Here is a 19,189-nt window from a genome sequence, read left to right as displayed (position 1 = left end):
ACTGTCCCTTTAAAAAGACGACTACTTCTACCAGAGTCTTGTACTTCTCCGTAACTACATAGTGGGACCAGTTTTTGCATAAGCACTGCAGCATTGGTTAGATATCAAAGTCACAAATAATTGCCGCAAGAACAATAGCGTTACTGTTTGTTGGGTAGAAAATTGTAACTGCAACTATACGAGCGTGATGTTACGAGCCGACGATTGGTTGGCCCCTCTTCGTCATCGACTACGTCACCCGCACTTCCGGTTTGGGCAGTGGAAGTACTCGGCTTGTATGTAAATGTCAAAATAGCCTAACACAAGCTCGTATTCTTGTTTTGGGCGCTGCGTGGGAGCAAAGACGACCACGTCGACATGGTAAGCAACAAAAGCTTTCATCTGCCAACGCTGACGAAGGCGTCATTACTACTACAACTCGATGCTATTAAGCTAGCTGCCGCTAGGAACAACAACACGACCAAACACGCACCGTCATCATGAAACTTAACGCCAACAAACCACCATTTTTTATTCCTCCCTTAACAACGTGTTGCAGTTCGTAACAAATTGGCTTGTCTTGCACAGTTTTCCTTCCACCTCTTTGACCACCCGATGTCCCGTGGCTTCCAGAACCGCTTTTCCACTCAGTACCGATGCTATTCTGTGTCGATGCTGGCGGGTCCCAACGACCGCTCCGACGTGGAAAAGGGAGGAAAAAGTAAGCCGCATCCATACACGATGACACACCGTGATGTAAAAAAAAAAAAAAAGTATGTGATTATGTAGAAGCTGGCGAAAAACTATCTCCAGTGGTACCTTGACTTACGAATGACCCGACTTTCGAATTTCGAGCACGTCTTCATAAAAGAGGCTTCAGGCTATTTATGGCACGCTCTATTGAAGTTGATCGATAAACCATGATAACGTTTCATAACAGTTGTGAAACGGTTTCAAATTCCGATTGTCGTTTCAAATCTATAAAGTGTAGATATTTTTCCAAGATTATTTTGCAATATTGTGAGCTACATTACATTAGCACTTGTCAGAATGTGCAAACGAACCTAATTATTTGACTCGTTCCACTCCTGTTAGCACATCCTGTATACATTTTTCAGCAATATTGTGACTGTAATTGTTTATTTTTCTCCAGTCATAATGCCACCTTCAGCGCTTGACCAGCTCAGTAAGTGTTTAATCATAATTCCCACTTGAAATGTCCTTTGTTGTTGTTTTATTAGCTAATCCTATCATTTCTGTGTGTTATCCACCTGTCTAGGCAGACTTAACATCACCTACCCAATGCTCTTCAAGCTGACCAACAAGAACTCAGACCGAATGACACATTGTGGTGTTCTTGAATTTGTGGCAGATGAGGGAATTTGCTATCTTCCACACTGGGTGAGACACACCGAGAATTGTCATAAAACCGAGTGATGCAGATACAGCTTCCTTGCAAGACCAATTTCATGTCTGTAAACATGTTCCTAATGTAGTGATCTTCACACTATCTTTAATTGCTCCTCAGATGATGCAGAATCTGCTGCTGGAGGAAGGCGGTCTGGTCCAGGTTGAGAGTGTTAACCTCATGGTGGCTACCTACTCCAAGTTCCAGCCGCAGAGTCCGGACTTTTTGGATATTACAAACCCCAAAGCAGTGTAAGATGTAGTACTGCACAGCACCCAACTGATCCTTTTCTACATCGTGGTATGTGATGTGAAAAAGCAATATTGTGACACCCTCTTTCAGCCTGGAGAATGCTTTGAGGAACTTTGCGTGCCTGACCACGGGTGATGTCATAGCCATCAACTATAATGAAAAGGTACACGGATGTTTACAAGGGCTTCAATGAGCTATACTGTCAATTTCACTTTTGACTACACGACAAATCCAGACAGACCAAACATAAAAAACACGAGCAATGATTTAATCAAACAACAACACTAAGATTCCACAAGATGGCGCCAAAGTAATACTTATATGCCTGGACACATAACGTGCAACTAAATTATCTCCTTTTTTACGTCAGAAAAATGTGACGTTTGAAAAGGGGTATGTTAATTTTTTACATCAACTTTATGCAAATTCTGAATGTATTTTCCCAATTTGAACTGTTATTTTTTTTACCCTGCATATTGGTACGAATACAAGAAATGCATATTATATATGTCCTACAACCTAATATTTATTTACAGAAGCACTTAACATCTACAAGGTAGTATCAAATGTCTTAGTAACTGGTGCGACCGGAATATATCTATTTTTTTTTTTTACTGAGTGGAATAAAATGAAGCTTCCTCCAACTGTCTTTAGATTTATGAGCTGCGTGTGATGGAGACCAAGCCAGACAAAGCAGTATCCATCATTGAGTGTGACATGAATGTAAGTATGATTTGACCTGCAATGTACGATTAGCATGCTTCAGTCCCACTTTTAATCCGTGTTGTCACTCCCAGGTGGATTTTGATGCGCCGCTTGGTTACAAAGAGCCCGAACGCAGGCCTCATCACCAAGAAGAACCGACTGTACGTGCCGCATTGCAACATGCCTGCTTGTACAAGTTTTGCTGGCTCCATAAAATGTGTTTGTCCTCACCTTCTCAGGAGGAGGACGCAGATCCAAGCACTTATGCCGATATGGATACACGATTCCGAGTGAGCGATTGTTAATGAGGTTGACTGGTGTGTTCGGGTCTTTTGTCTTGATGACAATGCGTGTGTTCTCTTCAGGCCTTCACTGGTTCTGGCAACCGTTTGGATGGTAAAACCAAAGGGATCGAGCCCAGCCCTGCTCCGCTGGGCCCCAGCGACATTATCAGGTCAAACGGAGTGTTTTCAAGAATGGATGGTGGTAGTTTAGGATCGATTAAAAACAAAGTAGTCAATGATATTGTTTTGTCACGCAGAGGTATCCCCAACTACGAGTTTAAAGTCGGCCGGATCACGTTCATTCGAAACTCAAGGCCACTGCCGAGAAGAATGCCTGACGATGTCAGTCTGGTGAAATGTTTAAGCGCATTACAGTTCAAGTGTGACTTTTATTCCAAGGTTTTGCAATCAAAACTCTTTGCTTTGCCTCTCAGGATGACGCCATGAACAGATTCATCGCCTTCTCCGGAGAAGGACAATCATTACGCAAGAAGGGCAGAAAGCCATGATGAGCTCTGTCAAAAAAGATTTGAAGGCTCGTGCACAAACACACACACAACATGTCTTGTCACCTACGCCTGCAAAGTGAAAACATTCTTTCAGGCACACCGAGACAACGCTTTGAAATTGCAGTTGTGCTGTGGAAGTTGGCTTGTACTTGATTACACCTGGGGCAGTCTCTTTTTTGTTGAATTGAAGCTGCGATACATAAAATGCTGCCAGCAGTGATTTTTGTACTCCCAAATGTGTTGGTGGTTGGTTTAAATTATTTTACCAAAACATGATCAAGATTCACCTTTGAAGCATTTTTATTTGGATTTGAATTGCCTCTTACTTGAAGGTTATGTTTGCCTGCTATTTTCCATTGTTGATGATTTACCACTTCATACATTTTGCTCCCCTATTATGGCCCATTGTTGTGACAAAATGGGTGCAATATTTTTTGAACTTGATATTAATAATGATGAAAAATGCGTTCAATTTTTCCTGTTATTTTAGGGATCTCAAATATTTTCTTTTTTCTTTATTTATAGATGAATAAAGGATTGTTAAAAGTGTGGTTGCTGTTCTTATGTTTATAAACTGCAACATTGAATACATGTTCTTTGCTGATATTTACTGAGTTAGAATATTTCTTGTCTAGCATGAAACGAGCACTACAAAATACGAGTGTAAGTGAACGCATCTTTCGTTAGCAAGCCAAGCTAGCAATGGGAACGTCAGTGGAGAGAGAATGGAGGGTAAAATACACATTGACGTTCTATTATGTTTATTTATTGAGCTAGAGGTGTTCTCGGCGTTCCGTTACAAAATATTGCTTAGTGGTAATGAGAAAGTCTCAAATGATAATTAGCAAAGAAACGTCTTCGCGTTACAACGTTAGCAATTAGCTGTTAAGTCAAACATTTTCTTGAGACGTAAAGAACAATGTGTGTTTTAATGTGCGTAGTTGTTCAAACCTCGTGTACTTGAGTTCATTTTATGGAGTTTACATAATCATAACGTAATTCACGGTGCAATTTCTTCTAACAGGTAAATAAAACAATCACCTTTGCTGTTTTTTGTTTTTGTTTTGCAGACACCACGCGCCTGCAGCAACTACTGGAGTGAATACAAACACTGCAAGAGCTTGTGGAATCGTTTTCACCACTACTACACTTACGGTACCTCTCCATCCTGCCAGCAATGGAAAGAAGACTACTACAACTGTAAAGCATGCGAGAAGAACACAAGCGCTGAGGCCAAGGTGAAAAATGTGCCATTCATTATTATCATTAGTAAAGAATGCAATGATGCAAACAAACACTGAATTGGGATTTACAGGAATTACTGCAGACAAGCGAAAGGAACCGAGTAGCGGAGCAAAGGAAGTTCCCCCCGGTGTGGGAGCTGAGGCGAGACCCACCCAGTGACTGGCACTTGCCCCTCAACTATGAAAAACCTCAGGACTCTTGAACCGACACAGGCAAATGATGCTGTAAATGTAAGGAAATACACATTGAATCTTTGTCATTGCACAGTGCTGTGCTGTATATCGCATAACTGAATGCTGTTTGAGGACTAAACACTTGGGACTTTAACTCAGGTTAGTCTTTATTGCTGTTTTGATGCTTCAGGCCTTTATACATAATATACATACAAAGACAAACCTCATTGGATGGCATGATTGCTTGATGGTTCATACATGTATTGTTAATCCAGTAGGTGAAAGTACAAGACTATTGTTTTTCCATTTAAAACAATGCATCTTCCCGCTCATCACTGCGTGTAGACTTTTGTGACGTCGGTGTACTTCCCATCGGGCGCTTCATAACTGCTGATTGGTGGGGTGGAAGAGGGGCCCTCGTGGGAGAAAGGGAACAAGAGGGGGTCTGGTTTCAGCGCTGCCTGGTAAAGCTCTTCTGATTCTGCCTTAAGCTCATCCAGTGCCTCCTTCTGGGCTTTGAGGGCAAGCTCGATGGCGTCCATCTCAGCCAAGTGCTGCTTCTGCAAAAAAAAAAAACAGATGTCGCAAGTTGTCTACAAACTGTATGACCCTTTTTTATTTTGCTTTTGTTGAGAAGGCGATTACATGTTTGTATCGGGACCACTCCTTCAGCAACAGAGCTCGGTCTTCACTTTCTTCAAATGACAGCTTGGGAGCGGAGCGGACCCTTAGTAAAGATAACAAAATCAGTATTCAAAACAATTTTCCCATAGGAAATAAGAAAATGTAAGACAACCAAATAATTAACAGGTGTTAGTAAAGATGTCATAAAATATTTGAATGATGAGAAGAATCGCTCATGCTGTCGACTCCTAACACTTATTAGTGTTAGATTAGTTTAGGAAAAAGTGACAGTCGAGAAGCAAGATTGCACCTGGTCTCATCCAAACATTTGGCTGGAGTGATTAAGTCCTCGATTGGGATCAGCTCTGGCGGAACCTTCTCCAACTTTTTCAACCTCTTCTTTAGCCTTTCCCTCATCTGCGCCTCTCTTCTGGGATCCACTTTCTTCTTCTTTTTGGGCTCCGCACTTAAAAAAAAAAGGACACACACTCAACAAAAACTATAAACTAGCAAAACTATCTTGCTAAAAGTACAATGGTCATTGGCCTTGATTTTTAGTGATATGTCATGTTCCAGTATAAATCCTACTTGAGCGGAGCAGACGTCCTTAGTGTCATCGCTGCAGTAAACCAAGGACTGTGAATGCCACCATTTTCTGCCAGACCACTAACAAGCCAGACACAGCAGGAAAGAGGGTAAGGGTAAACAGGCTACAGAAGCAATAATCCAGTGAATAACCTTAAGCCGCAAGGGACTTGGCTTCGGTCAAAATATCGCTTTCTAAACTTACGTCATCGCAGCGGTCTTCCGAGATAAAATCCTACCGATACAGCGAGTTATAGCCGCAGTCATGTTTTTTTTTTTTAATTCACTAAAACTGTCAAAACTGTCAATTTAATTCGCGTGTATACGCGTATCACCTCGCTGGGAAAAGTCGTGGCGCGGATTGATGACGTAAGACCAGTTAAAGCTAGCGAGCTTTTATTTTGCTAAAGCACATTCGCGAATTTTGTGGTGGATAAATAATATAGACTTTCATTTTGTTCACCTTTATATACTAAAATTACTATTAATGTACGACGAATTTGTTTTTCAAAAACATAGTAAGAGTTGTATTTATATTTTTTGACTATTCTATTCCTTTATTTTATTATATCGTATTTATAGTAACTTCCTGTTCACGAACTTCCTGTTGTTATCCAATATATCTACTGCAATTTCACATTGGATTGCTGGTTTGAAATTTACTTTTAATATTATTATTTTTAATAAACATGTGTTCTATTCCTTGTTTTTATATTCGCCAATTAAAACATAAAAATCAGACATTTGGTTAAGTGTTTCATACGCCAAAAGTCCCAATGATCGTGAGCAGCAGGGGGGGCTCCATTTCAACGCCTTACACTGAGTGCCAAGCAGGGAAGAAATGGGTATCATTGTTATAGTTGCTGGTATGACTTGTATCGCACTTATAGTCGTTTTTAAATAACGTGTATACCGATATACGCCTAAATATTGTTATCCAATACATCTACTGCAATTTCACATTAGATTGCTGGTTTGAAATTTGCTTTTAATGTTATTATTTTTAAGAAACATTTATGTTAAAACTTGTCTGGCGTCTTATTACTTGTTCAAAAGACCGAATATTTTCAGTGACCTTTTTTCAGTTCATATGACTTCAACCAGTAGGTGTCGGTAATGCGCATTGAAGCTGGTGCCACCTCGCCGTAAAACAAAACGAAGAAGAAAATGACGTAACTTCCTGCTTACGAACGAGCCGTGAATTGTATTTCCCGTTGACCAACTGAACTGTGAGTGAATGAGTCAGTGAGTGAGTGATTTGCACATCCAGTTCATCGCGAGAACGGATCAGTGAGGGAACGAATCGTGATTTTGCCGTTCGCGAACGAGCCAATGGGTTAACTGTCTTCCTTCCCGTGAACGTGTTGCGTCTCCCTCCTGGCGTGAAGTATGTAAGTCAGAATGTAGATTTACGATTTGCCAAGGAAAGAAAGAACCACTCACTGAAACACCACTGCTTTTATGCACGTTTTCTCCAAGCTAACGGCTAACTTTATTGCATAAAAGGGATGCGCCGTTATGCAAAAACGGGGAGAATATGCTTCTCTTTGGGTAATCTTGATTTTATAAATTAAAGTGATCGTGAGCTGGAGCGGAGCCCCATTTCAACCCCTTACACTGAGTGCCAAGCAGGGAAGAAATGAGTACCATTGTTATGGTCACTGGTATGACCCGGCCGGGGGTTTGAACCCACAACCTCCCAATCTCAGGGCGGACACTCTCCTCTTAGGCCACTGAGCTGGTAAATGCTGTTGTATAGTAGTAGTAGTAGTAGTACACTTATAGTAGTTTTTAAATGTATGCATACATACGCCTAAATATTATTATCTACTGCAATTTCACATTAGATTGCTGGTTTGAAATGTACTTTTAATATTATTATTGTTTTTAATAAACATTTATGTTAAAACTTGTCTGGTGTTTCATTCCTTGTTTCTTTATTCGCCAATTAAAACATAAAAATCAGCTTAATCATGCTTTATATGACAATATGTGTAGGTACACCTACAATAGGTACGCTACACAAGGTTTAAAAAAAAAAGAATAAATAAATAAAGCACATTAAGGTAATTTCTCGCATCTGGGATCGAACCAAGTTCTTACCGAGCAAGAGCTAGAGTCACTACCCAGTCGGCTATTTCGACCGGCAGCCTACAATTGCTTGCACTGTTTTGTACTAGTGATGTGCATTCCAGTTCTCAAGTGAACTGAATCTTTAGAATCGGTTCACTCAAAATATTTGTTCAAAAGAATCGTTCGCTACACTTTCTTATTTATTTTATTATTTTTTTTACCTCGTGTAGTGTACCAAAATATCCCATAATTATCTGCCTAAATAATTGTGACTAATTCAAAACTATTCTACTTGTTAATACCTACAAAATAACATATTCTAACCGGAGATTGCATTGACCTAATTTTCACATGGTCCTCGTTTACATTTTGCATTTGACACTGACAGCTGTCAAGTGCCACGTTAGGGCTCTTCTTGTGTAAGTTTTATTTGTTATGGGTTTTCTTTTGTAAGTTTAACTTTGGGTGCTTCGAAAGTGTCATTTTAAATTGTACTTTGCTAGGTGTTCGTGTACACAACGTGTTGTGATGACATCTGCTGTGGAGTCTTCACTGATCTAGTCGCTTGTGAGCTGCTCCATAAAACCATACAGGTTCCATTCACTGAGGGCAAGGCTTCCATAGGGTAGTGGTTAGTGCTCTCTGCTTTCACCCCAGCGACCCAGCTTCGAATCTCAGTGGGACCCCAAAAATTTTATCATAGAAAATTTGCAACACAGTTGCTCGTGTAACCATAAAACCATACATGTTCCATTCACTGAGAGCAAGGCTTCCATAGGGTAGTGGTTAGTGTTCTGGGCTTTCACCCTAGCGACCCAGGTTCGAATCTCAGTGGGACCCAAAAATTTTATCATAGAAAATTTGCAACACAGTTGCTCGTGTAACCATAAAACCATTCATGTTCCATGCAAAGAGAGCAAGGCTCCCATAGGGTAGTGGTTAGTGCTCTGGGCTTTCACCCCAGCGACCCAGGTTCGAATCTCAGTGGGACCCAAAAATTTTTATCATAGAAACACAGTTGCTCGTGTAACCATATAACCATACATGTTCCTGAGAGCAAGGCTTCCATAGGGTAGTGGTTAGTGTTCATAGTGAATCTCAGTGGGAAAAAATATTAAAAAAATAAGAGCTAGGGTTAGGTTTAAAGTTAGGGTTAGAGCTAGTGTTAGAGGTGGGGTTAGGGTTAGAGCTAGGGTTGGGGTTAGGGTTAGAGCTAGGGTTGGGGTTAGGGTTAGAGCTAGGGTTAGAGCTAGGGTTGGGGTTAGGGTTAGAGCTAGGGTTAGGTTTAGTGCTAGGGTTAGGGTTAGAGCTAGGGTTAGGGTTAGAGCTGGGGTTAGGGTTAGGGCTAGGGTTAGAGCTAGGGTCAGAGTTAGAGCTGGGGTTAGGGTTAGAGCTAGGGTTAGGGTTAGAGCTAGGGTTAGGGTTAGAGCTAGGGTTAGAGCTAGTGTTAGGGCTAGAGTTAAGGTTAGAGCTAGGGTTAGGGCTAGGGTAAGGGTAAGGGTTAGTGCTAGGGTTAGAGCTAGGGTTAGGGTTAGGGCTAGAGTTAGGGTTAGAGTTAGAGCTAGGGTTAGAGCTAGGGTTAGGGTTAGAGCTAGAGTTAGAGCTAGAGTTAGGGTTAGAGCTAGGGTTAGGGCTAGGGTTAGGGTTAGAACTAGGGTTAGCGCTAGGGTTAGGGTTAGAGCTAGGGTTGGGGTTAGGGTTAGAGCTAGGGTTAGGGTTAGCGGTAGGATTAGGGTTTGAGCTAGGGTTAGCGCTAGGGTTAGGGTTAGAGCTAGGGTTGGGGTTAGGGTTAGAGCTAGGGTTGGGGTTAGGGTTAGAGGTAGGGTTAGGGCTAGGGTTAGGGCTAGGGTTAGTGCTAGGGTTAGAGCTAGGGTTAGAGCTAGGGTTAGAGCTAGAGTTAGGGTTAGGGTTAGAGCTAGGGTTAGCGCTAGGGTTGGGGTTAGGGTTAGAGCTAGGGTTAGAGCTAGGGTTAGGGTTAGAGCTAGGGTTAGAGCTAGAGTTAGGGTTAGAGTTAGAGCTAGGGTTAGGGCTAGGATTAGGGCTAGGGTTAGCGCTAGGGTTAGGGTTAGAGCTAGGGTTAGAGCTAGGGTTAGAGTTAGGGTTAGAGTTAGAGCTAGGGTTAGGGCTAGGGTTAGGGTTAGAGCTAGGGTTAGCGCTAGGGTTAGAGCTAGGGTTGGGGTTAGGGTTAGGGTTGGGGTTAGGGTTAGAGGTAGGATTAGGGTTTGAGCTAGGGTTAGCACTAGGGTTAGAGCTAGGGTTGGGGTTAGGGTTAGAGCTAGGGTTGGGGTTAGGGTTAGAGGTAGGGTTAGAGCTAGGGTTAGGGTTAGAGCTGGGGTTAGGGTTAGGGCTAGGGTTAGAGCTAGGGTCAGAGTTAGAGCTGGGGTTAGGGTTAGAGCTAGGGTTAGGGTTAGAGCTAGGGTTAGGGTTAGAGCTAGAGCTAGGGTTAGAGCTAGGGTTAGGGCTAGGGTAAGGGTTAGTGCTAGGGTTAGAGCTAGGGTTAGGGTTAGAGCTAGAGTTAGGGTTAGAGTTAGAGCTAGGGTTAGAGCTAGGGTTAGGGTTAGAGCTAGAGTTAGAGCTAGAGTTAGGGTTAGAGCTAGGGTTAGGGCTAGGGTTAGGGTTAGAACTAGGGTTAGCGCTAGGGTTAGGGTTAGAGCTAGGGTTGGGGTTAGGGTTAGAGCTAGGGTTGGGGTTAGGGTTAGCGGTAGGATTAGGGTTTGAGCTAGGGTTAGCGCTAGGGTTAGGGTTAGAGCTAGGGTTGGGGTTAGGGTTAGAGCTAGGGTTGGGGTTAGGGTTAGAGGTAGGGTTAGGGCTAGGGTTAGGGCTAGGGTTAGTGCTAGGGTTAGAGCTAGGGTTAGAGCTAGGGTTAGAGCTAGAGTTAGGGTTAGGGTTAGAGCTAGGGTTAGGGTTAGAGCTAGGGTTAGAGCTAGAGTTAGGGTTAGAGTTAGAGCTAGGGTTAGAGCTAGGGTTAGAGTTAGGGTTAGAGTTAGAGCTAGGGTTAGGGCTAGGGTTAGGGTTAGAGCTAGGGTTAGCGCTAGGGTTAGAGCTAGGGTTGGGGTTAGGGTTAGCGGTAGGATTAGGGTTTGAGCTAGGGTTAGCGCTAGGGTTAGGGTTAGAGCTAGGGTTGGGGTTAGGGTTAGAGCTAGGGTTGGGGTTAGGGTTAGAGGTAGGGTTAGGGCTAGGGTTAGGGCTAGGGTTAGTGCTAGGGTTAGAGCTAGGGTTAGAGCTAGGGTTAGAGCTAGAGTTAGGGTTAGGGTTAGAGCTAGGGTTAGGGTTAGAGCTAGGGTTAGAGCTAGAGTTAGGGTTAGAGTTAGAGCTAGGGTTAGAGCTAGGGTTAGAGTTAGGGTTAGAGTTAGAGCTAGGGTTAGGGCTAGGGTTAGGGTTAGAGCTAGGGTTAGCGCTAGGGTTAGAGCTAGGGTTGGGGTTAGGGTTAGAGCTAGGGTTGGGGTTAGGGTTAGAGGTAGGATTAGGGTTTGAGCTAGGGTTAGCGCTAGGGTTAGAGCTAGGGTTGGGGTTAGGGTTAGAGCTAGGGTTGGGGTTAGGGTTAGAGGTAGGGTTAGGGCTAGGGTTAGGGTTAGTGCTAGGGTTAGAGCTAGGGTTAGGGTTAGAGCTAGGGTTAGAGCTAGGGTTAGAGCTAGGGTTAGAGCTAGAGTTAGGGTTAGAGCTAGAGCTAGGGTTAGGGCTAGGGTTAGAGCTAGGGTTAGCGCTAGGGTTAGCGCTAGGGTTGGGGTTAGGGTTAGGGTTAGAGTTAGGGTTAGAGTTAGAGTTAGGGTTAGAGTTAGGGTTAGGGTTAGAGTTAGGGTTAGAGTTAGGGTTAGAGTTAGAGTTAGGGTTAGGGTTAGAGTTAGAGCTAGGGTTAGAGTTAGAGTTAGGGTTAGAGTTAGGGTTAGAGTTAGGGTTAGAGTTAGAGTTAGAGTTAGGGTTAGGGTTAGGGTTAGAGTTAGGGTTAGAGTTAGAGTTAGAGTTAGAGTTAGTGTTAGGGTTAGAGTTAGAGTTACAGTTAGAGTTAGGGTTAGAGTTAGAGTTAGAGTTAGGGTTAGAGTTAGAGTTAGGGTTAGGGTAAGAGTTAGGGTTAGAGCTAGAGTTAGGGTTAGGGTTAGAGTTAGAGTTAGGGTTAGAGTTAGAGTTAGGGTTAGAGTTAGAGTTAGGGTTAGAGTTAGAGTTAGAGTTAGGGTTAGGGTTAGAGTTAGAGTTAGGGTTAGGGTTAGAGTTAGGGTTAGAGTTAGAGTTAGGGTTAGAGCTAGAGTTAGGGTTAGAGTTAGAGTTAGGGTTAGAGTTAGAGTTAGAGTTAGGGTTAGGGTTAGAGTTAGAGTTAGAGTTAGAGTTAGGGTTAGGGTTAGAGTTAGAGTAAGAGTTAGGGTTAGGGTTAGAGTTAGAGTTAGGGTTAGAGTTAGAGTTAGGGTTAGAGTTAGGGTTAGAGTTAGAGTTAGGGTTAGGGTTAGAGTTAGGGTTAGGGTTAGAGTTAGGGTTAGGGTTAGAGTTAGGGTTAGGGTTAGAGTTAGGGTTAGGGTTAGAGCTAGGGTTAGGGTTAGAGCTAGGCTTAGGGTTAGAGCTAGGGTTAGAGCTAGGCTTAGGGTTAGGGTTAGGGTTAGAGTTAGAGCTAGGGTTAGGGTTAGAGCTAGGGTTAGGGTTAGAGTTAGTGCGAGGGTTACAGTTAGAGCTAGGCTTAGGGTTAGAGTTAGAGCGAGGGTTAGGGTTAGAGCTAGAGTTAGAGCTAGGGTTAGGGTTAGAGCTCGTTTTTTTTTTTTTTTTTTTTTAGTTTTTTTAAAACTACCATTTAATGGTAGTTTTTTTTAAAACTACCATGTATGGTAGTTTTTTTTTTTTTTAACAAACTACCATACACGGTAGTTTAACGTAGTTTAATGGTAGTTTTTTTTAAACTACCATTTAATGGTAGTTTCTTTTTCAAAAAAACATGGTAGTTTAAAAAAAAACTACCATTAAACTACATTAAACTACCGTGCATGGTAGTTTTTAAAAAAAAAAAACTACCATTAAACTACGTTAAACTACCGTGTATGGTAGTTTTTTTTTTTTCCCAAAAAAAAACTACCATACCATTAAATGGTAGTTTAAAAAAAAACTACCATTAAACTACATTAAACTACCGTGCATGGTAGGTTTTTTTTTAAATAATAATTAAAAAAAACTACCATTAAATGGTAGTTTAAAAAAAAACTACCATTAAACTACGTTAAACTACCGTGCATGGTAGGTTTTTTAAAAAAAAAAAAAAAAAAAACTACCATTAAATGGTAGTTTAAAAAAAACTACCATTAAATTACATTAAACTACCGTGTATGGTAGGTTTTTTTTTAAAAAAAGGTATTTTAAAAAAAAAAACTACCGTGTAAAAAAAAAAAAAACCTAACTCTAACCCTAACCCTAGCTCTAACTCTAACCCTAAGCCTAGCTCTAACTCTAACCCTCGCACTAACTCTAACCCTAACCCTAGTTCTAACCCTAACCCTAGCTCTAACCCTAACCCTAGCACTAACCCTAACCCTAACTCTAACCCTAGCTCTAACCCTAACCCTAGCTCTAACCCTAACCCTAGCTCTAGCCCTAACCCTAGCACTAACCCTAACTCTAACCCTAACCCCAACCCTAGCTAACCCTAACCCCAACCCTAACCCTAGCTCTAACCCTAACCCTAGCTCTAACCCTAGCCCTAACCCTAGCTCTAACCCTAGCTCTAACCCTAACCCTAACCCTAACCCTAACCCCAACCCTAACCCTAGTTCTAACCCTAAATCTAACCCTAGCTCTAACCCCAACCCTAGCTCTAACCCTAGCTCTAACCCTAGCTCTAACCCTAACCCTAGCTCTAACCCTAACCCTAACTCTAACCCTAACCCTAGCTCTAACCCTAGCTCTAACCCTAACCCTAGTTTTAACCCTAAGCCTAGCTCTAACCCTAACCCTAGCTCTAACCCTAACTCTAACCCTAACCCTAACTCTAACCCTAACCCTAACTCTAACTCTAACCCTAACCCTAACCCTAACCCTAACTCTAACCCTAACTCTAACCCTAACTCTAACTCTAACCCTAACTCTAACTCTAACCCTAACTCTAACTCTAACTCTAACCCTAACCCTAACTCTAACTCTAACTCTAACCCTAACCCTAACTCTAACTCTAACCCTAACTCTAACTCTAACCCTAACCCTAGCTCTAACCCTAACTCTAACTCTAACTCTAACCCTAACTCTAACCCTAACCCTAACCCTAACTCTAACTCTAACCCTAACCCTAACCCTAACTCTAACTCTAACCCTAACTCTAACCCTATCTCTAACTCTAACCCTAACTCTAACGCTAACCCTAACCCTAACTCTAGCTCTAACCCTAACTCTAACCCTAACCCTAACTCTAACTCTAACTCTAACCCTAACTCTAACCCTAACTCTAGCTCTAACCCTAACTCTAACTCTAACTCTAACCCTAACTCTAACCCTAACTCAAAATACCTAACCCTAACTCTAACTCTAACCCTAACTCTAACCCTAACTCTAACCCTAACTCTAACTCTAACTCTAACTCTAACTCTAACCCTAACTCTAACTCTAACTCTAACCCTAACCCTAACTCTAACTCTAACTCTAACCCTAACTCTAACCCTAACCCTAACTCTAACTCTAACTCTAACTCTAACTCTAACTCTAACCCTAACTCTAACTCTAACCCTACTCTAACTCTAACTCTAACCCTAACTCTAACTCTAACTCTAACCCTAACCCTAACTCTAATCCTAACTCTAACTCTAACCCTAACTCTAACTCTAACTCTAACCCTAACTCTAACTCTAACCCTAACCCTAACTGTAACTCTAACTCTAACCCTAACTCTAACTCTAACTCTAACTCTAACCCTAACTCTAACCCTAACCCTAACTCTAACTCTAACCCTAACTCTAACCCTAACCCTAACTCTAACTCTAACCCTAGCTCTAACTCTAACCCTAACCCTAACTCTAACTCGAACCCTAACTCTAACCCTAACTCTAACCCTAACCCTAACTCTAACCCTAACTCTAACCCTAACTCTAACCCTAACCCTAACCCCAACCCTAGCGCTAACCCTAGCGCTAACCCTAGCTCTAACCCTAGCCCTAACCCTAGCTCTAGCTCTAACCCTAACTCTAGCTCTAACCCTAACCCTAGCTCTAACCCTAGCTCTAACCCTAGCTCTAACCCTAACCCTAGCTCTAACCCTAGCACTAACCCTAACCCTAGCCCTAACCCTACCTCTAACCCTAACCCCAACCCTAGCTCTAACCCTAACCCCAACCCTAGCTCTAACCCTAGCGCTAACCCTAGCTCAAACCCTAATCCTACCTCTAACCCTAACCCCAACCCTAGCTCTAACCCTAACCCCAACCCTAGCTCTAACCCTAGCGCTAACCCTAGCTCTAACCCTAACCCTAGCCCTAACCCTAGCTCTAACTCTAACCCTAACTCTAACCCTAGCTCTAACCCTAGCTCTAACCCTAACCCTAGCGCTAACCCTAGCCCTAATCCTAGCCCTAACCCTAGCTCTAACTCTAACCCTAACTCTAGCTCTAACCCTAGCTCTAACCCTAACCCTAGCTCTAACCCTAACCCTAACTCTAGCTCTAACCCTAGCTCTAACCCTAGCTCTAACCCTAGCACTAACCCTAGCCCTAACCCTAGCCCTAACCCTACCTCTAACCCTAACCCCAACCCTAGCTCTAACCCTAACCCCAACCCTAGCTCTAACCCTAACCCTAGCGCTAACCCTAGCTCAAACCCTAATCCTACCGCTAACCCTAACCCCAACCCTAGCTCTAACCCTAACCCCAACCCTAGCTCTAACCCTAACCCTAGCGCTAACCCTAGTTCTAACCCTAACCCTAGCCCTAACCCTAGCTCTAACCCTAACTCTAGCTCTAACTCTAGCTCTAACCCTAACCCTAGCTCTAACCCTAGCTCTAACTCTAACCCTAACTCTAGCTCTAACCCTAGCACTAACCCTTACCCTAGCCCTAACCCTAGCTCTAACCTTAACTCTAGCCCTAACACTAGCTCTAACCGTAGCTCTAGCTCTAACCCTAACCCTAGCTCTAACCCTAACCCTAACCCTAGCTCTAACCCTAACCCCAGCTCTAACTCTGACCCTAGCTCTAACCCTAGCCCTAACCCTAACCCCAGCTCTAACCCTAACCCTAGCTCTAACCCTAACCCCAACCCTAGCTCTAACCCTAACCCCAACCCTAGCTCTAACCCTAGTGCTAACCCTAGCTCAAACCCTAATCCTACCTCTAACCCTAACCCCAACCCTAACCCTAACCCCAACCCTAGCTCTAACCCTAGCGCTAACCCTAGCTCTAACCCTAACCCTAGCCCTAACCCTAGCTCTAACTCTAACCCTAACTCTAACCCTAGCTCTAACCCTAGCTCTAACCCTAACCCTAGCGCTAACCCTAGCCCTAATCCTAGCCCTAACCCTAGCTCTAACTCTAACCCTAACTCTAGCTCTAACCCTAGCTCTAACCCTAACCCTAGCTCTAACCCTAGCTCTAACCATAACCCCAACCCTAGCGCTAACCCTAGCTCTAACCCTAACTCTAGCTCTAACCCTAGCTCTAACCCTAGCTCTAACCCTAGCACTAACCCTAGCCCTAACCCTAGCCCTAACCCTACCTCTAACCCTAACCCCAACCCTAGCTCTAACCCTAACCCCAACCCTAGCTCTAACCCTAACCCTAGCGCTAACCCTAGCTCAAACCCTAATCCTACCGCTAACCCTAACCCTAGCTCTAACCCTAACCCCAACCCTAGCTCTAACCCTAACCCTAGCGCTAACCCTAGTTCTAACCCTAACCCTAGCCCTAACCCTAGCTCTAACCCTAACTCTAGCTCTAACTCTAGCTCTAACCCTAACCCTAGCTCTAACCCTAGCTCTAACCCTAACTCTAGCTCTAACCCTAACCCTAGCTCTAACCCTAGCACTAACCCTTACCCTTACCCTAGCCCTAACCCTAGCTCTAACCTTAACTCTAGCCCTAACACTAGCTCTAACCCTAGCTCTAACCCTAACCCTAGCTCTAACCCTAACCCTAGCTCTAACCCTAACCCCAGCTCTAACTCTGACCCTAGCTCTAACCCTAGCCCTAACCCTAACCCCAGCTCTAACCCTAACCCTAGCTCTAACCCTAACCCTAGCACTAAACCTAACCCTAGCTCTAACCCTAACCCCAACCCTAGCTCTAACCCTAGCTCTAACCCTAACCCCAACCCTAGCTCTAACCCTAACCCCAACCCTAGCTCTAACCCTAACCCCACCTCTAACACTAGCTCTAACCCTAACTTTAAACCTAACCCTAGCTCTTATTTTTTTAATATTTTTTCCCACTGAGATTCACTATGAACACTAACCACTACCCTATGGAAGCCTTGCTCTCAGGAACATGTATGGTTATATGGTTACACGAGCAACTGTGTTTCTATGATAAAATTTTTTGGGTCCCACTGAGATTCGAACCTGGGTCGCTGGGGTGAAAGCCCAGAGCACTAACCACTACCCTATGGGAGCGCATGGAACATGAACGGTTTTATGGTTACACGAGCAACTGTGTTGCAAATTTTCTATGATAAAATTTTTGGGTCCCACTGAGATTCGAACCTGGGTCGCTAGGGTGAAAGCCCAGAACACTAACCACTACCCTATGGAAGCCTTGCTCTCAGTGAATGGAACATGTATGGTTTTATGGTTACACGAGCAACTGTGTTGCAAATTTTCTATGATAACATTTTTGGGGTCCCACTGAGATTCGAAGCTGGGTCGCTGGGGTGAAAGCAGAGAGCACTAACCACTACCCTATGGAAGCCTTGCCCTCAGTGAATGGAACCTGTATGGTTTTATGGAGCAGCTCACAAGCGACTAGATCAGTGAAGACTCCACAGCAGATGTCATCACAACACGTTGTGTACACGAACACCTAGCAAAGTACAATTTAAAATGACACTTTCGAAGTACCCAAAGTTAAACTTACAAAAGAAAACCCATAACAAAAAAAACTTACACGAGAAGAGCCCTAACGTGGCACTTGACAGCTGTCAGTGTCAAATGCAAAATGTAAACGAGGACCATGTGAAAATTAGGTCAATGCAATCTCCGGTTAGAATATGTTATTTTGTAGGTATTAACAAGTAGAATAGTTTTGAATTAGTCACAATTATTTAGGCAGATAATTATGGGATATTTTGGTACACTACACGAGGTAAAAAAAATAATAAAATAAATAAGAAAGTGTAGCGAACGATTCTTTTGAACAAATATTTTGAGTGAACCGATTCTAAAGATTCAGTTCACTTGAGAACTGGAATGCACATCACTAGTACAAAACAGTGCAAGCAATTGTAGGCTGCCGGTCGAAATAGCCGACTGGGTAGTGACTCTAGCTCTTGCTCGGTAAGAACTTGGTTCGATCCCAGATGCGAGAAATTACCTTAATGTGCTTTATTTATTTATTCTTTTTTTTTATTTTGTAGGTATTAACAAGTAGAATAGTTTTAAATTAGTCACAATTATTTAGGCAGATAATTATGGGATATTTTAGTACACTACACGAGGTAAAAAAAATAATAAAATAAATAAATAAGAAAGTGTAGCGAACGATTCTTTTGAACAAATATTTTGAGTGAACCGATTCTAAAGATTCAGTTCACTTGAGAACTGGAATGCACATCACTAGTACAAAACAGTGCAAGCAATTGTAGACTACCGGTCGAAATAGCCGACTGGTTAGTGACTCGGGCTCTTGCTCGGTAGGAACTTGTTACGATCCCAGGTGCGAGAAATTACCTTGATGTGCTTTTGTTGTGCAATTAACCCTTTATTTATTTATTTTTTAAACCTTGTGTAGTGTACCTATTGAAGGTGTACCTACACATATTGTCATATAAAGCATGATTAAGCTGATTTTTATGTTTTAATTGGCGAATAAAGAAACAAGGAATAAAACACCTGACAAGTTTTAACATAAATGTTTCTTAAAAATAATAATATTAAAAGCAAATTTCAAACCAGCAATCTAATGTGAAATTGCAGTAGATATATTGGATAACAATATTTAGGCGTATATATACACGTTATTTTAAAACGACTATAAGTGTTATACTACGACACAATTGTTTACCAGCTCAGTGGCCGGAGAGGAGAGTGTCCGCCCTGAGATTGGGAGGTCGTGGGTTCGAACCCCGGCCGAGTCATAGCAGTGACTATAACAATGTTACCCATTTCTTCCCTGCTTGGCACTCAGTGTAAGGGGTTGAAATGGGGCCCCCCCCCCCTGCTGCTCACGATCATTGGGACTTTTGGCACTTTAA

At 42.7% G+C, this 19,189-nt stretch overlaps 2 protein-coding genes across 3 annotated transcripts; one reads left to right on the top strand and one right to left on the bottom strand.

The window, feature by feature from the left end:
- Positions 1-255: 255 nt before the first annotated feature.
- On the top strand, positions 256-3,686 carry ufd1l (ubiquitin recognition factor in ER associated degradation 1). Of its 2 annotated transcripts, none has more exons than XM_049762593.1 (12): positions 256-360; positions 568-700; positions 1,133-1,165; positions 1,259-1,380; positions 1,508-1,638; positions 1,730-1,802; positions 2,294-2,362; positions 2,437-2,505; positions 2,584-2,634; positions 2,710-2,798; positions 2,886-2,970; positions 3,063-3,686. In XM_049762593.1, exons 1-12 carry the CDS (start codon positions 358-360, stop codon positions 3,135-3,137), a joined length of 933 nt encoding a protein of 310 aa, XP_049618550.1. In that variant the 5' UTR covers positions 256-357; the 3' UTR covers positions 3,138-3,686. The 2 variants fall into 2 exon arrangements, with proteins under 2 accessions (XP_049618550.1, XP_049618552.1); XM_049762595.2 differs by having other exon boundaries at positions 257-360; positions 613-700.
- A 1,018-nt stretch (positions 3,687-4,704) lies between these two features.
- mrpl40 (mitochondrial ribosomal protein L40) lies at positions 4,705-6,151 on the bottom strand. Its single transcript, XM_049762601.2, has 5 exons — positions 5,970-6,151; positions 5,768-5,845; positions 5,490-5,645; positions 5,201-5,282; positions 4,705-5,115 (listed from the first exon to the last, which is right to left on the bottom strand). The coding sequence occupies exons 1-5, from the start codon at positions 6,029-6,031 to the stop codon at positions 4,888-4,890; spliced, it is 606 nt and encodes a 201-aa protein (XP_049618558.1). The 5' UTR covers positions 6,032-6,151; the 3' UTR covers positions 4,705-4,887.
- Between the last annotated feature and the right edge of the window lie 13,038 nt (positions 6,152-19,189).

The sequence above is a fragment of the Syngnathus scovelli genome, chromosome 3, assembly GCF_024217435.2.
Source record: "Syngnathus scovelli strain Florida chromosome 3, RoL_Ssco_1.2, whole genome shotgun sequence".
Lineage (NCBI taxonomy): Eukaryota > Metazoa > Chordata > Actinopteri > Syngnathiformes > Syngnathidae > Syngnathus > Syngnathus scovelli.
Note: the sequence above shows the minus strand (reverse complement) of the source record. Positions and strands in the feature narration are given on the sequence as shown.

Excerpts from the sequence above, each read along its gene's own strand:
- ufd1l (XM_049762593.1), top strand. Across the intron at positions 701-1,132 it reads CGTGGAAAAGGGAGGAAAAA|TCATAATGCCACCTTCAGCG; the intron begins GTAAGCCGCATC and ends ATTTTTCTCCAG. Across the intron at positions 2,799-2,885 it reads GGCCCCAGCGACATTATCAG|AGGTATCCCCAACTACGAGT; the intron begins GTCAAACGGAGT and ends TTTGTCACGCAG.
- mrpl40 (XM_049762601.2), bottom strand. The coding sequence starts at position 6,031 with ATGACTGCGGCTATAACTCGCTGTATCGGTAGGATTTTATCTCGGAAG. Across the intron at positions 5,846-5,969 it reads CGGAAGACCGCTGCGATGAC|TGGTCTGGCAGAAAATGGTG; the intron begins GTAAGTTTAGAA and ends CTGGCTTGTTAG. Across the intron at positions 5,646-5,767 it reads AGGACGTCTGCTCCGCTCAA|TGCGGAGCCCAAAAAGAAGA; the intron begins GTAGGATTTATA and ends TTTTTTTTTAAG.